Below are 25,263 nucleotides of genomic sequence, written 5' to 3' on the forward strand. Positions count from 1 at the left end.
CTAAGCTGTTCGCTGGCTGTAGTTGTTTATCTAGAATCAATTTCAGTTTGCATATTCTTAAAAATAAAGGATACCACAAAGTGGTTTCAAAGTGATCTCACAGAAGAACCATTTCGGTTTTCTCATAGAACAATGGTCTCAAAATTAATTCCTGGAGGGCTGCAGCTCTGCATAGTTTAGCTCCAACCACCTCCAACTCACACCTGCTTACAGTTTTTCATGATTGCTAACACACTAAAATTAAACTTTTACCACAATTAGCAAAACCGTACACTCAAGGAGCAAAACACAAGGCTAGATCTGCACAACTGTAAGCACATTGTCAGCTTCACACTTTTTGCAAAACATTGGTGATTTGCAAATCACTAAACACACTTGGAGGCTTTTGACACAGAAATGTTTGATAATGGAATTTCCTTGCAATTTCAAAGTAAAGGCCTTCAAATGAACAGACACACAGGAACCATAGGTTAAACACAGCCATCAGGTGTGCACACACACTGCTGCAAAACTGTAGACACACCAATCAGCTGGAACCACAATAAAGAAAAGCAATAGGTATAAACTATAAGTCTTCTTTAAACATGCTTACTGTAGTATAGCTATAAATAGTAGTCTTCAATAAATGTGTTTTACAGGAGCTATAAATATTAATCTTCAATAAATAAGCCAAGGTTGCAGTATGGAAGAGGAAGCACGAAAGTAAGGAAGATTGGTAAACGGGATGGAATTTTATTTTTTTTTACATTGAAATGTATACATCACTAGAAAGCTGAATAAATGAGCTTTACATTGTTGTATGGTTTGTTAGGATAGGGCAACATTTAGCCATCAGTCTATCACTGTTGAATACAGTATGTTCATGTACTTTATAGCAGTACCCCGATTATATCAGTATTGGTCAGTGAAAATGATACAAGATTGATTACAGCATTGTGTAATTGAAGCAAACAGATTTATATTGAATGAAGCGTGTGTGTTCTGTACAGTGTTAAAATTGTGTTTTGTTATAGTGTTGTAAAGTTTTGGATAAAGTGTTTCATTTTGCAAAAGCTCTGATGTGTTCTGCTGTTTGTGTGTGTGGATTTGTGTAAATTGTGTCTAGTGTTTTGACAAAATGAGCCTTCAAAATTTCAAAATTGTGCTTAAGCAATCAGAAAAAAACTGTAATAGTCTTTAGTAGTCTTGATGAGTTGAATCAGAGGTGTTTATTAGGGTTGGAGCAAAACTGTGCAGAGCTGCGGCCCTCCAGGAATCAAGTTTGTTCCAAAGAATCTAGTTCAAGAACAAAGAACAGTTCTTAAAAAAACAATTTTCACTACGGTGAAGATCGTTTTAACAGGCTAAAGGAACGTTTTAGAAATGTTAAAATTCTGTGGAGGTTAAAAGTTCTTTATGAAACTATCAATGCCAATCAAGAGCCTTTAAGAGTATATAGTTTTCAGTCATGGAGTATTGTGTTAGCACTATGACTCATATTCATTACCTGAACATATGCACATTGGCACGTTTCCAGACAGGTCATGACGTATTTTAGGATTGATGCCAACATGCTCCCTTTGACCTGCCCTCAACAGTTGTGATGCAAGTTAGCCCCCTTAGGGTACCGTCCAGCCTACAGATCGATAGCAGCATTGTATGAGTTGGGTGCACAGAATAATGAGTTCATTCATGTGATGTCAACAGAGGAGTACTAATTTCTCCCATGAGTGTGAAAGACAACTGATGTTGTGGGATTTTGCTTTTAGTATGATGGACTGATGCTACAGTTTTTCCGTGAATTCCACAAAAAGGTAAGTTTCTTTTTTAAATGGCTGTTAATGATCAAACCTTCATTTGTATTTGACCTAGTAAGGCTGAAATCTGTTCCAATTGTTTTTCTATTACCTTCACTCTTCCAGTTTTAGGCCATGTGAAAATGGGAGATTGGAACTTGCTTGGGAGTATCTTAGAGGAGGTTCACATTCACTCCACCATTGTGGGCAAAATCTGGCTTACCATTCTTTTCATTTTCCGCATGCTCGTACTTGGGGTTGCTGCGGAAGACGTATGGGATGATGAGCAAAGTGAGTTTGTGTGCAACACAGAACAGCCTGGATGCAAGAATGTCTGTTATGACCAAGCGTTCCCGATATCCCTCATCCGATACTGGGTCTTGCAGATCATCTTTGTCTCTTCGCCATCTTTGGTGTACATGGGACACGCACTCTACCGGCTCCGAGCTCTGGAGAAAGAGCGGCACAAGAAGAAAGTCCAGCTGAAGGTGGAGCTGGAAGAGAGTGAGGCTTTGGAAGAACACAAAAGAATTGAAAAAGAGCTTCGGAAGCTGGAGGAGCAGAAGAAAGTGAGGAAGGCCCCTCTGAGGGGTTCCTTGCTGCGCACATATGTGTTCCATATCTTAACCAGGTCAGTGGTGGAGGTGGGATTCATAGTGGGGCAGTACATGCTCTACGGTATCGGACTGACGCCGCTGTACAAGTGTGAGCGTGATCCTTGCCCCAACAGTGTAGACTGCTTTGTTTCTCGGCCGACAGAGAAGAACATCTTCATGATTTTCATGCTGGTCATATCAGGAGTGTCCTTGTTCCTCAATCTCCTGGAGATTTTCCACCTTGGTGTGAAAAAGATCAAGCAGACCATATATGGATCCATGTACAGCGACGACGACAGCATTTGCAGGTCAAAGAAAAACTCCATGGTCCAACAAGTGTGCTTCCTTACAAATTCCTCACCACAAAAACAGTTGCATTTGACACACACTTCCCTTGCCATGGCACCTGATGGACAGATGGTACCTTTGCCTATCTATATGCAGACAGCTGGTCATGTAGTGTCCAACATTAACCCAAATGGATCTGTGCAGCCTCTGAGACAGGACCGTCTTCCAAGCCAACCCGAAATTCAAGTTCTTCAACAACTGGGAATCAAAGAACGAAGGTCCATTCCAGACAACCGTCTGCAATCCTGCAGCAGTGAGGATTCTGGCCCCAAAGGTTCCGAACCACCGAAATATTCTCAGCAGCCCCGAGCTTCATTCAGAGCCAGTCATATAGAAATACCAGCAGCATTAAGGAAACACAGCCGTGTTAGTCAGTGTAAAGACTTCAGTGAGGAGAGTGATTCGGTGGAAAGTGGGAACTATCCTACTGCCAGGAAAGCCAGCTTCATGTCAAGGGGACTTTCAGAGAGCCCGTCTGAGAGTGCAGCCTCCAAGAGTGGATCAGACACAGAGGCCAACCGTATCACTCAAGGGGAGAGTCCCGCTATGACACCACCCCCTGCAGCAGGACGTAGAATGTCAATGGTAAGAAAATTCTGATAAAATCCATTATATACACACACACACACACACACACATATATATATATATATATATATATATATATATATATATATATATATATATATATATATATATATATATATATACAGTTGAGATCAAAATTATTAGCCCCCCTGAATTATTACCCCTCTGTTGATTGTTTCCCCAATTTCTACAGTAATTTCAAATTTTCTTTAATAGAGAGATGATTTTTTTCATCACACTTGTCAACATAACACACACATATATATATACACACGCATGCACACACACACGCACACACACACACACACACATACACACAGAAGTCAACATGTAAAGTGGATCCAAACCTTTTATTGTCATAAAACTGTTAGAAAAACACCCATTTTTGTCTTGGGACAAATTTGAAAAACGTTTTTGATTCACTTCAAATGTTGACTACTAATAAATAAAAATAAAAAATATAATAAAATAAATAATAAATAATAATAATAATTATATATATGTTATTTATTATATATATGGCGAGGCAGTGGCGCAGTAGGTAGTGCTGTTGCCTCACAGCAAGAAGGTTGCTGGGTCGCTGGTTCGAACCTCGGCTCTGGTGTTTCTGTGTGGAGTTTGCATGTTCTCCCTGCCTTCGCGTGGGTTTCCTCCGGGTGCTCTGGTTTCCCCCACAGTCCAAAGACATGCGGTGCAGGTGAATTGGGTAGGCTAAATTGTCTGTAGTGTATGAGTATGAGTGTGGATGTTTCCCAGAGATGGGTTGTGGCTGGAAGGGCATCCGCTGTGTAAAAACTTGCTGGATAAGTTGGTGGTTCATTCCGCTGTGGCGACCCTGGATTAATAAAGGGATTAAGCTGACAAGAAAATGAATGAATGAATGAATGTGTGTGTGTGTGTGTGTGTGTATATATATATATATATATATATATATATATATATATATATATATATATATATATATATATATATATATATATATATATATATAAAATACACAGAGTTTTGAATCTGCTAGACACTACTATGCCATCAACAGTACTGAAACTAAATTATGCAGTTGTTGGGCTGGTCACATGACATGTCTTATAAGTCTGGACTACATTCATACCTCATACATTTATAAAAAAGCACAAGTGGTTGTCAATTAATTACTTAAAACAAGTAGTTACTCAGACAGGATGTGAATTCAGATGAAACCTAGTTGTTAAGAGCATAGTAAACAATTAGTTTGCAAAATCATGAATATGTTATATTGTCATTGAACAGAAAATATAAAATTAATTAGACAATAGTTATTAAAACATTTTCACAGTCTTAAATTTAAGTAAAACTTACTATAATTACATGACATTTAATATATAATTATACGACATACAGCTGCTATATAACATACTGATAAAATTTAAACAATATTTTTTGCCAAACACAAAAGAAAGGATATAAGAATAAATAAATAACACAATGCAGTCAGAGTTTGTATGATCGTAAGCACTTGCGCTGTGTCCTGTGATGGTGTATTGTAGATGTGGAAGATGGATCTATAGGCTAATGATTCATACAGTAAATAATAATTATTTCATTGTTTTTTTTTTCAGAGCATGATCCTGGAACTTTCTTCAATCATGAAAAAGTGACATTTTGCAGATTGAAGTATCAGCTGACTTCTCAGCAGATAGCAGGGATGGACATTGTAATTATGGCAAAATGCTTTTACATAATCTAAAATAATTGAACTTACTGTAACGCTGTAATACTCTCAATAGAGGCTTAAAATAAGAACAAAGCATTTTCAACACACCCGTTCACAGTACTTGTAGCATTTATGGTTTTAACATGTCAGTAAGAGTTAATTATGAGCATAAATGTGATGTTTTGCACATGAAATTTATGACAAAGCTCAAAGAGCGACCAATTGATATCTATCAAATTAAAATCAGTTTTTAGAAATGTGAATTGACGGAAGACATTATGTTGAATTTATTAAGGTCTGGGCCTTTGTACAATATGTATATATATATATATATATATATAGTGGTGGCTATCAGTGGATATGTTTGAATCTGTTGTTTTTTATGTTCTTTTTTTAAAGTGTTGAAAAGACAACTTTGGTCTTTTTTTTAATCTTATTTTATGTTTTAGCAAATCACCTTGCCATGTACCTTCAATGGAATAAAGTGCTTTTGTATTTACTGCAATATTCAGAACTTTTTTCCTTAATATTTAACAATTACTCAAAATCATGGATATTAAATATGTTTAATACCTCAAATTGTTTTATTACCTATTCGTACAGTCTGCTGTAAAGTAGCCTGCTCTACTGCATGGAAGTTTAAACTTTTCATAAAAACAAGGCATACTGCCATCTGGTGGCGAACTAAATATTACAAAAACGGTTGACCTTTAACGCTACATTGTACAGCAGCAATTTGTGTTCCAGTCTCTTGTGATTACAGTATGTATCTTGACATTATTCAGCATTCAGAAAAACCGTCTGATTTCAGCAGAGTATTCTATGCAGCGGGTGATACATACAGGAAATATCTGAGGGACTTCACCAAGAGCAAAACTGTTACAGCAAAGGCAGATTAGCCTATATGAAGGGGCAAGGCTTGACAGTTTATTTCAGTCAGAAGTGGTGAGAATTTATCTATCTTCTTATTCTGTTTGGTCCAAGTCTTGACATATCAAACTTTTTCTACTATGTGGGAGATGGACTTTTTAAGTCACACTTTTACAGCACTGTATTTTTGCAATTTTTACAGGATTTTATATATTTGTTTAAAATTGACTATTTTTTTGTTTGGCTTTTAAATATAAATAGCAAAGACATGCATTTTTTTTTTTTTTGCTTTACCATGCCATCACTGTAAATTTAGGTTGTTTACTTACCAACTGAGTCTGGTTCTCTCAAGGTTTTTTTCCTTCACTCCCATCAGGTGAAGTTTTTTTTCCCTCTCCGCTGTCGCCACTGGCTCGCATGGTTCAGGATTGGTAGAGCAACGCATCGATGGATTTGCTCTTCAGTATTTGAACTCTCAGTAATGATTAAATCACACTGAACTGAGCTAAACTAAACTGAACTAAACTGAACTTAAACAATAAAAACTGAATTACACTGTTCCAGTTACTATGACCATTTATGTGAAGCTGCTTTGACACAATCTACATTGTAAAAGCGCTATACAAATAAAGCTGAATTGAATTTAATTGAATTACAGTAATTTACAGGTAGCCGACATCAAGATTTATCCAAAACTTTGCAAAAGTGTAGCAAAAAGTATCCCCTCACAAAAAGAGGCAAATACAAATCCTACATCCTAGCTGCTATTCTATCGGTTAAGAAGAATAATAGGAGATAATTTGTGATACACTTGCTACAGTTGTAACCGGAAGTTTAAATACGCTCTAAAAAAAGGAACATAACTATTTAAAAAAAAATGATGGTAAATCATACTAAATGTTTACTATTTTAGGTCTGTTAGAATTACCTAAATGATTTACATTCGCTAAATGCCAGAATAATGCCAGAATTCTTTTTGAGAATTTTTTATTAGATTCTAGATTCAAATAAACACATTTCCTTGTTTGTTTGTTTTTTTAGCTTTGCTGTTAAACTCTGGTCAATTGTTTTGGGTATTCTTCTACAAGCTTCTCACAATACTTTGAAGGAATTTTGGCCCATTCCTCCTGACAATTAGTGTAAGTAATTGAGTCAGATTTGTTGGCTGTCTTGCTCGCACAAGCTTTTTCAACTCTGCCCAAAATTTTTCTATACGATTGACATCAGGGCTTTGTGATAGCCACTCCAAAACATTCACTCTGTTGTCCTTTTAGCTAATTTGGCAGTATGCTTAGGGTCTTGGTCTGTTTGGAAGACCCATTTGTGGCCAAGTTTTAATTCCCTGGCTGTGTTTTGAGATGTTGCTTCAGTATTTCTCCTGGATGTTCTTTCTTCATGATGCCATCTATGCTGTGAAGTGGACCACAACAGCCCCACAACATGATGCTGCCACCCCCATACTTCACAGTTGGGATGGTGTTTCTAGACTTGTCAGCTTTCTCCTTTGTCCTCCAAATATAACACTGGTCATTATGGCCAAGCAGTTCAATCTTAGTTCCATCAGACCACAGGACATGTCTCTTTCTAGGACTAGTCTTTTTCCCAGTGTAATTTAGCGAATTGCAATCTGGCTTTTTTGTTGATTCTGGCTTGTTGATTTTCCCATGTTGTCACAAAAACAAGCAGTGTTTGAGGTTTTCCTTAATTACTATTCTACAGTTGTGCCTCCGATTAACTCGAATATAGTCAATTAGCCAATCAGAAACTTACAAAACCTTGACGCCATCATCTGAGCCTTTTCAGAGGCATAATAATCTGATTGTATGTAAACTTGACTTTCAAGAAAAGTTATAACAATTTTTCAAAAAATATCTCTCTCATTATCCTGCTATTAAGCAAAACAGAAACAAATTTGATAATCCTAATTTACCTAAAAGAGAAAAAGTTTAGTAACATTAACATCTGACTTAAAAAAAAAAAGGTTATGTGCCTTTTCATACAGTGTATGTATTTGCAGTTGGTAAGAAAACATAACATTGAAATATAAAAGATCTGTCATCCTTGACTCACTCTCCTCTTATTTCTAATATGTTTGAGTTTCTTCAGGCAAAAAAGATATTTAAATAAGGCTGGAAACATATTTCAGTTAGTATATTTTGCATTTAAATGTTTGGGTATTCTTTACAAACATTTCCTGTAGCCCTAAACCAAAACACATCGTGATGCATTGTGAAACAGAAAAGTCCTCCATTTTAAAACAGCAGCGCATTGTATCCTAGTTCAGTGTGGCAATAACCTAGCAGTACATTTTTTTAAAAAACATTGTTTAGAATATGTACAAGGTTAGTAAGAAGATATATCAAATTAACAATAAACACGACAAATGGTGAAAATAGGGGACTTGCAACGCAGACAGCAGGTACCCAGAAAAGCTGGGCAATATACAATTGAATTCTTCCAGGCCAAAACCTAGACAAGTGTATGAAAGGAATACGTTGGTGTTGATTAATATCAGCTGTCAATCAATATTGTCACTTACTGAACAAGCTTTTCAAAATGCGAGAGAATCAAGACTGAACTCATTTTTTCTGCTATTGGACTGCCAATTTTTGTTTATGAGGTGAAAATGTGACAAGGCAAAAGAACTACCTGAGGATGACAAGTGAGATGAGCTAACTTAAAATGCATAGCCTGGAGACCCAGTTAAAATGCATAGATGCAATATTGTTTTGTCTTGTTTCAGGTTCTACTGTTTGCATGTGTTTGTGAAGTATTTGGGAATCAATATGTGAAGTTTATTTATAAACTTACTTCAAGAGATTCACATGCTTATGATTGATCACGGCTGATCCCGAATTAGCTATCACATGATTTAGCAATCAGATTAATCCAATCACACTATAAATAACCAAAGTTTCTTACCTTAGATATCTTCGTCTTGAAGAATCGCCCCATCCACTTCATCTTTCTTAGATTATCCAGGATATGGCAGCACGGTGGCTCATTGGTTAACACTGTTGCCTCACAGCAAGAAGGTCACTGATTTGCGTACCGGCTGGGCCAGTTGGCGTTTCTGTGCAGAGTTTACAGGTTCTCCCTGTTCTTGGGTTTCCCCCGTTTTCCTCCCACAGTTCAAAGACATGGTTTAAGTGAATTGATTAAACCAAGTTAGCACACTAGAGCATAAGACACTAGGCTTCTAAATAGGCTTCAGTCAGTGGTTTATCACGCCATAGCAAATTCCAATAATCTATAATAGGCCCAGAACTAACCCAGGGGAGCTCTCGAGACCTACCTGAGCCTAAACCCACCCTTTCGCCCTAAAAACCGGGAGGGAGCCCCAGGCTCGAGGATCTTCTGAGCTCAGGGCTCTCTCCTGGGACAGCGTGCCAAACATGCTTTGTTATCAATAATCACTTAATTGTGAACTCTTGAAGTAACATTTTAATTCAATTCAAATGATCTGAACTTCTCATCACTATAATTGTAGGCTATAGCATCCATCTTTTTTGTTTGTTTGCAATCATTTTGTTATTCTTGCACACTGAATATATATCCCTCATATGCATACTGCAGATCTTTATGTCTGCTTCTGTCTGAAATCAGTTTGTCATTTTTCCAGAAATGATTCAATATTTCATTGGGGAGTGCACAAATTGAAAGCTAAAAGCTTGTCAGACTTAGAGAAGTGGAGCGGGGCTTTTGAAAGATCAATATTTTCTTTTTTTGTGAAGGGCACATATATAGGACATAAACGATTTAGACATCATAACCTAAATATGCTTTACACTGCAGTAAATGAAGTTTCCCTTTTTTTGTCATAACATTGCAGCTCTACCATGTAACCTTTCTACCATATGTCTGTTTTTAAAATATATATATATTTTTTTTACATTAAGTGTTAATATTATTGATTGATTTTTTTTAATAGACATAAAAGGCATAATATAATTAGAGTAATGAGGATAGTTATTAAATAATTCTTAAATAATACCGTGTAATAATGTACAGGTTAAAATGTTTACCCTTAATGGAAAGACTTTATTAAAGTTTCAATAAGTACGACCATGTTTTTTATGCACCGATTTAAAAGGCACTTATTTTACCCCTTTTTCAAGATTTAAGATGCATCTTCTGTGTCTCCAGAATGTGTCTGTAAAGCGGCAGCTCAAAACACCCATCAGATTATTTATTAGACCTTTCAGAATGTTGGAATGTTCTGCTCTGAACACATTGCAGCTTTTTTTACTGCCTGTGCCTTTAATGCTAGTTCTCCCACCCACCGTTCCCACATGCCACATTTTTCCACTTCGGCTGCGTCAGATAAACAGTACAGTGACAGACATAAAGAAAGCAGATCTCACATAACGTTTGTGAGAAATACTACAGTAAAACTATCCTATTGATTATTTGATGTATTTGTTGTGAAGTTATTGAGTTAATGAGAATGATGAGTCACACACAAGGCCACAAAGTTCACACACACACATACACACACACACACGCGTTTAACTTTGCCCTGTTTTTGCACGCAAATGTGACAGGATATACATGAATATCCACTGCTCTATGGATATCCGTTATGTTAATGTACAAAATAAACCTGATTTGATGTCCACAAATCAGCATTGAGGCATCTTCTTTTATAATTGTATTGACACGCGGCTGTGGTGATAAGCAAAGCTCAAGTAAATTGCAGTAATTCATTAACATGCTCTGTTTTAAAGAGGTTTTAAGCTTGTAAAACTCATTCTTGATCGCATTTGATAATGATTGATGATCTCAGAGAGCTGAACAGATCTTTCAATCCCAGTTGCTTTGTGCATGTCCTGTCTTGTTTATAAGCGTTACCATAGAGACATGTTAATATGCGGCTGTCAATCAATTCGGTGGGCGGGGAAACTGCACTCCTACGTCACGTTGCGGTGGGCCTCAAATTGGGAGGGATTTGGATCCTATTTTAACGTCAGGAGATTTAAAAAAAGAGACTTACTGTGTTTACATTCACTCCAATATGACTGTGGACACACCATACCTACAAACAGTTCTGTCCAAACAGTTTATAAAAGATGATTTTCATCATAGGTGCCCTTTAACCATGGACGGAGAAACAAGCAAGCACAACAAAACATACATGATATGTTTCTTTATTTCATAAACAGAAATGGTGTCTAGACAAAATCTGTCATTTATATAACACTAGCAATTGAAATGCATGAAAATGAGTCCTGCACAATACCGTATGTACAATGGTTTTTAAGTCATTAAATTCATTAGGGTCATGTAGCATTTCAAAATGAAAAAAAGTAAAAATTCTTAGTACAGAATAAGCAAAAAAAAAAAAAAAAAAACAGCTACCTCAAATCGACAATATTAACACAAAACGCTCTTCTAGAAAAAAATGCGATAAAGAGTCAGAAAGGGAGATAGAGAGAGAGAGAGAGAAAAACAACTCGTGTGACTACAAGCCAAAGAGCTATTCCATTAAAAATGATGCACCAAAATCTACCAATACAATAATCCATATAATCTGTGTAAAAAGCATGTAGAAAAAACACCTGATGCAGTTTGCTGATACAGTCATTGACCAGTAATGAGAGGTATGAAGGATTTCACAGGTAGATAAGTGTGAGAGAGAGAGAGAGAGTCCGCTCTGCTAGCCGAAACATGGGGGCTCACAGCCCCTGCATACACACTTCACTTGAATGTGAACTATGGCCTCTGGAAGTTCTAAGGCAAAGTTGGAGGTGCACTTTGTAATCATGGTACACTGGAGCATCCCCATCGGGCGAAAAAAGACAACTTGAGGAAAAAGGAGCATAGTTATCAAACGGCCATTTTTCTGTTCGCTTGTAAAAACGTACAAAACAAAGAGACAGAATGCGAAATTCAAACAAGCCTCACGATTTCTATGTACATGGCAAAATCCTCGTAAAACACGACACTTTTTTTTTTTGTAAACATTTTGCCTTTTTCTTGCGCCGTTTTCATTCCGAATACCAAATGTGTTTATAAAGTTAAGCAAATTGTGAAAAAGGCAAGTTTTTGAGCAACCCTTTGGAACGCCAGTGTTCATATTTCAGAGAAGCAGCACGAACAAAACAAACCGAGCGACACCAAACGAGAGCTTACGTAGATGAAGAGATGTAGGGTGTTTTCTAGTACAGTATTTACTCGAGCTTAAAATACGCATCCTTTGTGGATGGAAAGCTTAAAAGATTAGCTGTGGCAGCCAATTTACAACCAAGAAATTTGATTTGAGATATTAAATAGCCCTTGTTGGGTTTTCATCTAAAATAACTGTGCAAATCTAGTCCGATTTCTCTATGCACCAATTCATTTTTAGCTTAGAAACTATAACAAAAAGAAACCATGCTACCCACCCATTAGCTTTATAAGAAGACACACAAAAAATGCAAGACAAACATATGCCAAGAACAAAGCTGAGCTCACCAGCTACCACCAACCAAATAATAACAAGAAAAACAAATGTTGGCACGCACCCTGAGACAAGATACAAGAGCAACCACAAATCCGATACGAAAATAAAACCTCTGTAAAACAACAAAAACTAGCAGAAGTGTTGTTGAGAGGAGAGCTGATAAGCTTATTTAACCTGTGAGGCTTTCAGTGACCAGGACGAGCCCTTGAAGTCACGGTGGAGGCAAACATGATGCAGCTTTTAATAACAGAGGCTAACAGAGGTCAGAATTCCAATCCGTGTCACCAGACTCCCGAGCTCTGCATCCAAACGTCGGCCTGAACCAAAGCATCCCCAGGCTCTTAAGGCCTAGTGTGCAAGCGTGAGGAGTCAGCCGTATCACACACGGCCCAGAAAAAAAACACACAGCAAATACATTGCTATGTGAGGAACAGAAAAGCAAATGTTTTTGGATCGCCTTGATGCAGGTGTGACCTTTTGTTTTTGTATCCAGAAATTGTGGACATAGATCCTCAAGTGTACGACAGTGTGCTTTGTCAAGTGGAAGGTCATGCATTCCACGCTTCGTTATTCATCATTTCTACAACAACAAATAAGAAATAAAATGCATCATTATAGGGATGATTTGCATATGTGTGCACAAATGTCCACTTGGACCCATAAATCTTTAGTTCTAGTCTTGTACCTGATTACAATTTAGAAATAGCAAACACTGTTTCAATTTCTTTAGAAAAAGAGAAAGAGAGAAAGAGAAAAAGATCCACAATGAAAAACAACAGCACAACTATCCATCACAACACCTCTAGATTCTACATCCCTAGGAGAGACCCAGTGTGACGTGTTCATGTGTATGTGTGTGTGTATGTGTTTATGTGTGTGTGCTTGCATACGAAGGGGGCTGGGGGGATGTATAACAACTCGCAAATACACAAGCACGCACATGTAGAGCTCTAGGGGTCATTGAAATAATATAGAACTATGTCAAACGATTAACACTCCCAACCTATTGGCTTTTAAAGAAAAATGCTTTTAGTTTTTGCTCAACTAAACCAGAGTCAACCGTTTTTAATTTTGGCCTACCGTTTTAAGGCAAAGAAACTCTAAACAAACTATATAAAATATACAGTCAGCATGCAATCTCATTAGTATGGATATATGTGTCTAACAAATGTACAATAAAGAGAATAAGAGGACAACTTTAAGAAATGGGCTTACTCCATTTAATTCAGATCTGATTTTTCAAGCTCTCTAGGGGTGCCTTCACACTTGGCAGGTTTGGTTCTTTTAAAATGAATGGTGCACACCAAACAAGTGGACTGAGGATCCTACAAAAATAGGTCTTGGTCCACTTGCAAATAAAGGCTTGGTTGAATGCAAATTGGCATGGGACAATAACCGTTTTCAAGGTTAACCACCGTTTAGAAAAGTCTAGGTTTTAAAAACGTCAAAACTTTCTGCAATACCGTTGCTGATGATTTGTTTTTTTTGGACAACAGTATTTCCAGCAGAAAAGATATCCAAAGATGCCATTTCAAATAGTAAAAAAATCTGTGTTTTAAAACAAATAAAGACAGCAGAAGTCAATGACTTATTTAAATGATTTAGCCTGACATGTTTACTGTTCCAAAATATTATAAATGTTTCTCAAAATAAAAAATATTGTGTTCAAAGGGGGGAAAAGTAGTTGTTTTTACTCAGACATTAAAAAAAGAATATATTTTAGAGCAGTGATCACAATACCGTGATTACGTGAAACCGTAATATTTTTATCCAAGATTATCACACTGACAGAATCTTATACCGGCCCATGCCTAAATGCAACACAGATTGTAAGTGAACCAGGACCATGTGTCTCAATTATTTGGCCTGGACCAAAATAACCAACCTACAAGTGTGAACAACACACTTTAAAAGCAGCTTTTTAGTGTCTTCCATAAATATTTAATTTGAACACTTCTTTTTTTAATTTAAATGAACTTGAAAACGTTCTTTATAAGATATTGTGTCTTTAAAGATCATCAGCCAAGAGAGACACTTTAAGTGTTCACATTAAGTGCTTCAATTTCAGACTTTTTAGGGTTCTGAAAAAGAAATCCCTTTCAGAAGTGCTGAACAATCAAAGAGTGCTGAGGGAGGGGAAAACTAAATTGAGTTCAACATCATTTCCGTTCTGTAAAATGGGCTAAAACTGAAAGGTGTGTTAAAGATAACACTGTTCGCAGGTGTCCGTGAGCACATTGTAAATACTGATAAGAGCACGTTTTCACATTTATAGAAGAACAGCTCACCACTACGCACACCGTTTACATCCAAATCACATGCAAGGGGGTCTATGCGCTGCACCAGGGGGGTCGTATGCGAGCGTGTGTGTGCATGCGTGAGTGTAAGAATGCTAGTTTCCTGAGTTTAAGCACATCCATCGTCATGGGGAATTCATTCGAGACAGGAAACAGCAACGATTTTCCCTTCGTGACAAAAAGGTGCTTGATAAAACCCCAGAGAACAGAAAGAAAACGAAAAACAAAAAGCGCGAAGGTTACTACCTGTACAATATTATCTAGCCCATCTCCATGCACCGTACTATTTACAATACGCTTTCTGTCGAGCAAGCACTTCTCGAAAACATCCAATGGTATAGTATTGCTGACGCAAAAAGGTGGCCAAAACTACGATGCGAGTCTTCTCCGTCGTACTTTATTTCGTATCAGTGCTGTGGAAGGCAAAGGAGGAATGTTTTTAGATACCACCGTCTGTACAAATTACGGTACGCAGACACTACAAACGCATGATGCAGAAGACATTTTTGCATATGGACATTTACAGTCTAGCTGCTGTAGAAAAAAAAATCTGTATTATTTTTTTTCATGAGTTATACTGAACATTCAGAATATTTCCTGAGTTTGAATTTACTGTGACAAGGGCCACAAAGAGAAAGAGAAGATAGAGAGAGGGGGAGATTTAGAGGTAGAGGGCAGGAGGAGTGAATGAAGGTGGAGAGGGAAGAAAGAGACAAAAAGAGAGCAAAAAGCTGCTGCTAGGTCCGTAGAGGTCTGAATTTGAGATGTGGTCAGCGCCCATCCCAACTGAATGGACTGTAATTGGAAACAGACAGTGTCTCCACTGTCCTGGAAAGGTGTAGCACCATTGTGAAGTTCTGTGAGAAGGTCTCAGCCACTCTGCCATGGCTGAACTAGACAGAACCTGGAGAACAGTATTGCTGCTGTTAAGACAACTGTAGTGTCAACCTTTGTTTAAAAAAAGACAATAAAAAGACATAAATATATATATATATATATATATGTAAAAAAAAATCAAAAACACTGGCAGAGGCTGGCCATCTCAACAGCCCTCGACTTGTGAGGGTTTGTCAGAAGACATAACTAAATTAAATAATAATAAAAAACAAATCAACACAGAGAAACCACCGTCATTAGGTACAGTCCTTTCTGTTGGGCTGTTCGTCAGTTGTACATTTATCTGTCATCTCTTGACAGAAGTCTACTGTCACCGTTTGATTGGACTGTTCCAGGGAAAGCCCCACCTCCATAAAGGCAGAGCCGGCCTCTTGCTCCTCCCTGTGGTTGGCTGCGTCTTCAGCCCCGTTGCCAGTTTTCCACTGGGGCTTTCGGGTTGTCCCGTCTTTTGTGGAGGATGATTTGTGGAAGCTCTGTTCTGGGGTGGAGGAGGCGGTGAGGTCGATGCTGCCGGGGGCGACGGAGGCGGTGTTGCCGGGGCGCAGTATAGGGCAGTAGTGATGTACCTGTTCAGGGCTCAGCTGCACATCTCGACACACCTCTTCCGACAGACAGGAGAAATTCTCCCATAACTCTCCCATGCACGCCTTTAACTGGTTGCGCTCTGTTAACAGCTTCTCCTTTTCACACACCTGTAGGGTGGACACACACAAAACACACATATCACAGCCAGATCATAGTCATTGTGATTTTTGCTGGAACTTTCCAAGTGTTTAGACTGAAAGAATTTTTAATACCCATTTTGCATAGACTACTGTAAAGTACGGTAAACAACCGTAATATTTTTGAATTGTTAGATTTAGTGAATTAATTGCAGGACTTATATTGAATAGAATGTAATCATATTGTCCAATCATATTCAGTTTGGAGCCAGTAAGATCACAAATAATTATAAATTAGATTTTTATTTAATCGCCACTGGCTTGCTTGGTTTTGGACATGTGGAGCTGCGCATTGATGGAATTGCTCTTCAGTGTTTGGACTTTCAGCAGTGAAAATTAAACCACACTGAACTGAATGAAACTGAACTTCAACTCTGAAAACTGGATTAACACAGTTTCAATTTACTATAATCTTCTATGTTAAGCTGCTTTGACACAGTCTACATTGTAAATGCGCTATACAAATAAAGATGAATGAATTGATATTTTAATAAATTAAATGTAATATAAATAGTTGTTTCAGCAATGATGCATAAAATAGATCAAAAGTAAAGTGTATTATGACCAGTATTGGGGTAAGTTACTTTTGAAAGTAGTGCATTGCAATATTGAGTTACTCCCCTGGAAAAGTAACTAATTGCATGAATTTTTATGAAAAGCAATGCATTATATGTCTTTTGAGTAACCTTTGCGTTACTTTTCCTTACCTGGCTGAGGTTTGACCTCTTTCAGACCTTGCAGGTGTTTTTCACCTTTTTTATCAAGAAGCTCTGCATTTAACACCTGTAGAACCTACACCTTCATTTACCTTTAAAAAATGTAGGATTAACATATATTTTGAGAACTTTCTGAATCCAGAGCTACACACACGCTATATATACAGATTAATGAAAGCATGTAAAGTAATGTGTTTGCAACTTTTGTACATTTTGTTTTGTTAGTTAGGTAAATCTCGCTGTCCATTGAGATAAAGATTGTGATAAAGCCTAAGATTACTAACATGAAATCATTTATATTAAGGCAACAACAGATTTTAAAACGATTAAAATGTTTAAAAACAAAATGAAATAAAAGAAAAAACAGTAAGACAATAAAAAAATGCCTTAATCAAAATAAATATTTGAGCTATATACATTGAATACAGTGTTTCCTCTAGGATTTTGTCCAGCTGTGGTGGCAGGCCTTTTTTACACAGATCAACCAACTACCTGTGGCGTTATTTCAATGACAAATGTTGTGAGCACAGTATTACTAATTATTATTAAGTCGAGATCGCATTTATGTAATAACCCATGAGCATGCGAATCTCTTTGCTTGCGCGCGGATTTCCTCTGCTCGTGCACAAAACTTCTTGCACGCCCCATCAAATATACGCTGTTTAAGTGCAGATCTTCTTGTGCACTCTCAAATAAACGCTGCTGAAGTGCGATTTAGTGCGTTTATGCAACAAGTATGTCTCAATCCTTTATTAGATTTGCTGGGAACAATTATGTATGTCTTTTTTTAGTTTAGAATTAGTTGTTTTACCTGGAGAACATGAGCTGATGTAAATCATAGCTGAAGATGGGGTGCGGGTTTAGTGCTTCACATCCAGTTTTTTTATTTTTATTTGATGTCCATGTTTCAGGCAGTTGTCAAGAGTTTTACATAATCTACACTTAACGACAATCCACTTCTTTTCTCCAATGAGTTAAAAAAACAAGAATCTATTGCAAAAATGTAAGGCTCCAACCTGCCATTGTTTCTGTTTCTGACTGTCTGTAGTGATGACGAGCAATTCACAAATGAATTGCTTGTTTTAACCAGGTCTTCTAGGTGAACCGGTTTGCATCTTCAGTAAGTACTAACATACCCGATACCCCCTCTGACTCGAAATAAACCCATATCATTAGCTATTCAGTTACTAGAACAGTACACAGATTGAAAAAAGAGACCTGACGACTGTCTGTTCCCTCGCAGCATGCTCTCTCATTGAGTGTGTGATTCAACCTGACTAAGATCATTTTTATTCCACAATATACTTTGTTGAAGCCAATTAAGCAAGGTAAAAAGTAACTTGCATAAATTTTTTTTTAAAGTAACTCAAATAATATAACTTATTTTAAAATGCATTACTTTACTTGTTACTTTGAAAAAGTAGTATTATGTAACGTGCAATACTTATAAAAGCGTTACCCCCAACACTGATTATGATTACTTTTAGAACTAATAAGCGTCAGCTTTGCCATAACAGACTATTCCCTGAAAACCCTGTTCACCAAAATACACATTTCTTAATTCCCCATAATAATCATATTATGTTGATTTTATCATAATTAAGCCATTGTCCATGAGGGAATTGTTGGCTGATGGCCATAATGAGGCAATTTCATGTTTTACTATGCCAGTGAGACAGTTTTTTTCCACACAACATAGTCAAAACCTGCTCCACGCTCATACATAAACACTTTGTTATGAGCATCCAGTGATGTATAGATCCCGGCTGAGTTACAGTAAGTAGGTCACCCTGCAGCACTAACACTGCCTTCTCTCTCAATCTCCACAGAGATCGACATACTTCACACATCTCCCGTCTTCATACATACATTCATGCTACAGCTTCTTTTCAGTTGTGCTTTAATACAGCTGTCAAACTCTGAAGATAAGAGGACGGCCGAGTAGAAGCAGAGGCATCTCCTGCTGCTTTCTGGGACATTATATAGAGGATGTGCATGTGGCATCAAAGTGCCAACTGTCATATGTAGACACATCAAAGACAGTGGGCTCCGCCTCCATCAGCCAAACAGCATGGCACAGGCTCTGTGATTGACAGGTAACGGTTCGCCATGACCGCATAGGAGACCAGACCTCCTGCTGCCTCTGCTTTTTTTTGAAGGCCGATGTTTTGTCACACTCAGTGTGACAGAGACATTTGTGTACTCACCAGTTTGCGTATTTCACACTCAAGGTTCAGGATGCAGTCAAGTTTTCTCTTGCGGCAGCGCTGTGCCGCGATGCGATTTTTACTACGTCTGCGCACGTCGTGGATGAACTCCAGCTGCTCTGAGGTCAGCTTGTGCATTTTCACCATCATTTGGAAGTCGTTGCGTGGAAGATTTGTGATTTGATCAACAGGGAACGGGAGCTTGACCTGTAAAGACAAACATGGGCATATGATTAAAACCTATAACAATGACGATAAAGTTAAAAAAAAAAGGCACATTTATGTCAGGAATAGTTGATAACGATTGATTGAGTTAACAGAAAATAATGGATACCTGAGAAGCTAAGGTGGTCCCTACACACTACACATTCTCAGATTGGAGTACAAGCTAGAACAAGGAGAGATTATGTAGATTGTCTATTACAGGGGTGGCCAACCCTGTTCCTAGAGAACCACCTTGCTGCAGATTTCAGTTGCAACCCATATCAAACACACCTGCCTGAAATTATCACATGGTGTTCAGGTCCTAATTAATTGGTTCAGGTGTGTTTAATATGGGTAGCAACTGAAATCTGCAGGAAGGTGGCTCTCCAAGAACAGGGTTGGCCACCCCTGGTCATTTAAATATTCTCAGGAATTATTTGTCATTGATCCTTTCACCACCAAAAAACAGTGAATGCAAATGTGCTGGAAAGCTGTTTGAAAAGTGTCTTTATGATGGTAACAGATGTTTTGAAAGTGATTCCAGTGATATTGTTAGCCTGAGCGATTATCATCAAAATTATTATTTTTTTAATGAAGAAGTAAAGTTTCATAAACTCATTTCAAAAGGATCACGTGCAATGATTAATCACAGCTGGTCCTGTATCAACAATCATTGAGTACGTTCATATGGACACCAATAATCCAATTTTTAAGAGTTCACACTTAGCTGATGATTGATAATTAAAGCTTGTTCGTCATGCTGTCTCGAAAGAGAGCCCTCAGCTCATAAGATCCTCGAGCCTGGGGCTCCCTCCTATTTGCAAGGCAAAAGGGGAGTTTGAGCTCAGGTAGATCTCTAGAACTCCTCTACTGTAGTAGTAGTAATAAACAGAGAGTGATTGCTCTTAAAAGATAACTACTTACAAGGTGCATGTCTATGGTGCTGATTTGGATAAGTCAATTAATTTGAGTTGTGTGTTTTTGGATAGTGGGAAGAAACCATTTGAGCATGGGGAGAACGTATAAACTCCACACAGAAACGTCAGCTGGCTTGGTAAGGGCTAGAACCCGTGATGTTTTTGCTGTGAGGCAACAGTGCTAATCTCTGGGCCACCTTGCCACCAATCTATGAAAGGAGGAGGAGTAGGGCTGAAAGGGGGGATTCTTCAAAGCGAAGATGGCTGTTATATGGAACTTAAGGTATTTAGAGTGGCTTAGGAATAATCTGATTGGTGAATCATAAATTAGATAATGTGAGACCGGCCGCAAGCAGTCATAAGCATGTGATACTCTCGATATTGTTTTATAAATAAACTTCACATAATATGATTAAGACAATACTATGATTAAGAATCTACTATGTAAACAGAGATTTTTGATTATTTAATCCAATGAAGGTCATAATTTAACTAAACAGAAATCAAATTAAGACGTTTAGTATGTTGATTTTAATCACATTGTTGAAGTGGAGAACAAACATGTAAACACCACAATCAAACTACTACCGTCGTGTAGGATTTTAGCTGCATTTTGCTACAGCATAGTTTAAACACACAAGAGTGACACTATTCTCTGCACCTACCTACTATGCCAGCGGTTTTCAAACTGTGGGTCGCGACCCACTAGTGGGACGCACAGTGAACAAAGGTGGGTCGCGCAACGTCTTATAGCTGCAGCTATAATTACATTGCGGTGAATCAAAACCAATACGATTGACGCCAATAACTCAAAAACCTCTTACCCTAAAAATATGTGTTTCCCACAAAAAGATAAAGCTGGTTATGTTTCACAGCTGTCTTTTTCTTTTTTTTTTCGCTCGACATTACGAGCACTGCTGAGTTTGAGCGCTCGCACTCTGCGTTTAGCCGATAGAGCTTGCGCTGAGTGGAGCTCTCAGTAAGTGCTTTTTTTTTTTTTTTTTGCTCCGTCCTGCGTGTTTTATTTTAAACACTACTAATTTTCTCTTAAATGAGCACAAACAGTTACTAAAGTAGTCGAATGCTTCATTATAGATCTGTGCATTCCTACATTAACTCATCTGTAATCAAACGAAACACAATGAGAGATTCATTTGCTGCTCTTCACTAAATAACTATAGTAACTTTAATCAGTATGCAAATACAATAAAAGTGAAGTAGATTTTATAGCTTTATTTAATTTCTGTATAGGCCATTGATTTTACTAGGCTAAAATTTTTATTTTATTGTCAATATTTTCTAATGTTTGCTATGTATTCTATCATTTGAAGCTATTTGTTGTCCCATATTTTTTACATCCCAACGTTGACAGATTGCTAATCAATAAATAGCTATAGTGCTATCTGTTAGTTTTAACGTCACCTAATGTTATGGAAGGGCATAGATGTTATTTAAAATAGTAATAGTAATGTAACTACCCCCATCATTCCTTCCTCAAGCAAATGTGTAAATATTAGATCAATTCAGCTATAACGTTAATTGCAGCGGCATATTTATCTGACCTTTTCCCAGCTTGTAGTATTCGATCAAAAAGCTATTTAGTTTCTTATGACTATACACTAGCAGTGGAATTTACTGCAATGTGACTGTGAATTTACTGCAATGGGCTTGATCATAATCCAGGGGCTCGATCATATTCTCTTCTAAAAAAAGAAGAGTATCTTTTTCAACAAAAAAATTATCAGTTAGCCAGCAGCCCACAAAAAGCACTTCGAGCCTAATTTTGTGCATATCAAATCGCAAAATCCAAAAAGCCGCACACCATATATTTTTGACTGCTTTGAATGGAGACTTTTTTTTTTTTTTTTTAACCATTTTTCCATATTAAAATATTATGGTGGGTCTTGAGATTGAATTACTTGCCTAGATGGGTCCCGGAATAAAAAAAGTTTGGGAATCCCTGTACTATACTATATGATCAGGCAGGAGCCTTGAGCTCAAGTATCTCCAAGCTCAGGGTTCTCTCCCGGGACAGCATGCCCAATGCCACAATCACTATGAAGCAATAAATAAATGTGAACTTCTGAATCATTTTTAAAACAATATAGTTATTGATTCCATCATCACACCTCAACTATAAAGATGATGACATAAGTGGAGTTGTCTAATGAACAATAAAAACTTTTCTGACAGCCAAAAAGAATACGTTTGGAAAAAAGGTATGCATGTAACCCTCGTTTTATGTGCATTATTTGAGTACAACTGTTATGTTGTCAAATAGTCTGAACTAATGTAGTAAATCACCAATTGTAACATTGTGAAAATCACATAAATATCAGATAAGAACACTACAACATTAACGCCAATAGTTCATAATAGATGTATCCTCTCTCTTTCATTACTATTATTATTATTATTATTATTATTATGTAATAATACATGACAACATATGTTTTAATGTTCATTTAAGGCAGAGGTGTCCAAATTTGGTCCTGGAGGGCCGGTGTCCTAGATATTTTAGTTCCAACCCCAATTAAACACACCTTAACCAGCTAATCAAGCTCTTTCTAGGTATACTAGAAACTTCCAGGCAGTTGTGTTGAAGGAAGTTTGAGCTAAACTATGCAGGACACCGGCCCTCCAGGATTGAGTTTGGACACCCCAGATTTAAGCTCTTAAAACCAACAGACAATGATATTATATACCAGTCAAAAGTTTGGGGTTAGTAGGATTTTAAAATAAGATTATCTTCTCACCAAGGCTACATTTATTTGATCATAAAATAAAAATTGTAAAATTGTGAAATGTTATTGCACCATAAAGTAACTGTTCAAAAGTAGTTTATTATTTAATAATTTATTCCAGTGATCTTAAAGATGAATTTTCAGCTTCATTTCTCCAGTCTTTAGAGTCACATGATCCTTCAGAAATCACTCTAATGATAATAATTATAATTAATATTATTAATGGTGATAGTAATAAAAGCAATAATGACTGGAGTAATAATTTCATTTGAAACTACAAACAATACGAAAGCAGTTATTTGACATTTGAATGCCGCCTTTAAAAAGAATAAGAAAATCTGACCTCAAACTTTTGACCAGTAAAATATATATATATATATATATATATATATATATATATATATATATATATATATATATATATATATATATATATATATATATATATATATATATATAAAATGGTGATTTATGATAAGATTTTGAGAGACAAATCTTTACTGTTGCCCCTTTCTTTCTGCTGGAGGAAGGTTTTATCCTAATCTTACTATCTTACAAGATTACAACTAAACAGGGTCATTGCCCAGCAGTTAAATTAATTAGAAAATTAGAAACACACCTTTATTACATGATTAGGGTATTAACATAACTGGCCTGAATACATGTGCACATTTCAATTTAATAATAAAGTCTGTTTCTTTAACTTTATGCTGTTACTATCAAAGCTATATGAAGCAAACTGTAACCACAACAATACCGTATGCATTGCCATTGTTTTGTGGTGTTTACGTCATTGGAGCTCACGATAAAAGAATCCAACTCGATTTGCTGCTTTTTATGCCAAACATGAACATGTTTCTATTGACCTTCACTGAGGAGTATTTTCTGATGAAATAAAAATACACCAAACGTAATATAGGCTGCAAAGCATTTTATCACCACTAGATGGAAGCAGAACACCGCTCTTCACACGTACAAAGAGCATTTCTGATGAGCTCTAAAAACACGAGCTTACCTACATCACTTACAACCATCAGGTCAAAAGAGCAAGATAGACAGACAAGAACAAAGACTGAACAAGAACAAGAAAGCAGCATCCTTCTGTTACACTCAAAGAAATAAGATAAAAAAAGCCAATGGCGGTGTATTAGCACAGCTGCTTCAGCCGTTTCTTCCTCTATTTCATATTCCTGTCAGGTGTTTACCACAGGGCATGAGTATGCAAATTACAACTGCTAACGAGCTAAGCTGTCATTTCATTCAGAGCATATCAGTGCTTACACACACACACACACACACACACACACACACACACACACACACACACACACACACACACACATACATACATACACACACTCCGTGAAGTGATGTCTCTTTCCAGAATAAGCCTGATAGCCATTTGATATATAAGACATCACTTTGACTTTCCTCCATCATGGTCTGGAGGGCTTTCTGAGGGCATGTCATATATCTGATACCCTGCTGCTGTCTAAAAGAGAGAGAGATCACGAGGGAGAAATGAATGAATGAGTGTCATGAGGAGAAAAAAGGGGTTAATAAAGCGAGAGAGAGAGAGAGAGAGAGAGAGAGAGAGAGAGAGAGAGAGAGAGAGTGAGAGAGAGAGCTGATTGTAGATGAATCTGCTCAAGTGCAAAGTATCGGGGTTTGAGGGAGGGATTGAATCTGAACCTGCTGAACACTAGAAATCGTTGTTCTGGTTATTCAGTGCTTCTTCAGATGAAACTGTACTTATTTTGTCTTATTTACTCAGAAACTCTGAAAGAAATCAGCAGAGAAGTTTTCTTCTACAAATCATGACTCAAAAATCTGGAGTCAGTAAAATCCTTGCTTGATACGGTTATTATTTTTTGTTATTATTATTATTTTAAAGTAGCTAAGGCTCAGATTTTGATGAAGAATGTGTTGTAAAATCAGTATTACTGTGCACTATTATAACTTTAAATATTTGACTTGTTTTTTAATATCATTAGAAATGTAAAAGCCTCAAGTTTTCAAAGCCAAAATTACTCAAGTTTTCAGTGCAACATGATCCTTCAGAAATGATTTTACTATGCTGATTTTTTATTAATAATGTTCAAAACTTAATGATAATTCTTCTTAATCCTCTTCGTCCCACATGAGATCTTAAGGCTGCATATATAATATTTGGTGGTTCGGGGAAGTTCAAAGGAATCACATTTTTTTAAAACAGAAATATTTTTACAATTTTGCAAAAGTCTTTAC

At 37.0% G+C, this 25,263-nt stretch overlaps 2 protein-coding genes across 11 annotated transcripts in view; one reads left to right on the forward strand and one right to left on the reverse strand.

Annotated features, from left to right (window-relative positions):
- The first annotated feature begins 1,661 nt into the window (after nucleotides 1-1,661).
- Nucleotides 1,662-25,263, forward strand: part of gja10b (gap junction protein alpha 10 b) — a 29,452-nt gene continuing 5,850 nt past the window's right edge. The window contains exons 1-3 of one of the 4 annotated variants that reach the window (XM_005160517.6): nucleotides 1,662-1,793; nucleotides 1,902-3,304; nucleotides 4,906-6,515. In XM_005160517.6, coding sequence (XP_005160574.2) covers nucleotides 1,919-3,304; nucleotides 4,906-4,944 — 1,425 coding nt within the window. In that variant the 5' untranslated portion in view covers nucleotides 1,662-1,793; nucleotides 1,902-1,918 and the 3' untranslated portion in view covers nucleotides 4,945-6,515. Of the gene's footprint in view, nucleotides 1,794-1,901; nucleotides 3,320-4,905; nucleotides 7,840-25,263 lie in introns of those variants that run through there. The other 3 variants (XM_073932280.1, XM_073932281.1, NM_212819.1) reach the window with 3 other exon arrangements.
- Nucleotides 15,600-25,263, reverse strand: part of bach2b (BTB and CNC homology 1, basic leucine zipper transcription factor 2b) — a 148,408-nt gene continuing 138,744 nt past the window's right edge. For all 7 annotated transcript variants that reach the window (XM_677841.8, XM_068215638.2, XM_005160548.6 and 4 more), the window contains 2 exons: nucleotides 19,152-19,358; nucleotides 15,600-16,198 (listed from right to left, as the gene is read on the reverse strand). In XM_677841.8, the coding sequence (XP_682933.2) occupies nucleotides 15,743-16,198; nucleotides 19,152-19,358 (663 nt within the window). In that variant the 3' untranslated portion in view covers nucleotides 15,600-15,742. The remainder of the gene's footprint in view (nucleotides 16,199-19,151; nucleotides 19,359-25,263) is intronic.

Source organism: Danio rerio, chromosome 20, assembly GCF_049306965.1.
Source record: "Danio rerio strain Tuebingen ecotype United States chromosome 20, GRCz12tu, whole genome shotgun sequence".
In the NCBI taxonomy this organism is placed as follows: Eukaryota; Metazoa; Chordata; class Actinopteri; order Cypriniformes; family Danionidae; genus Danio; species Danio rerio.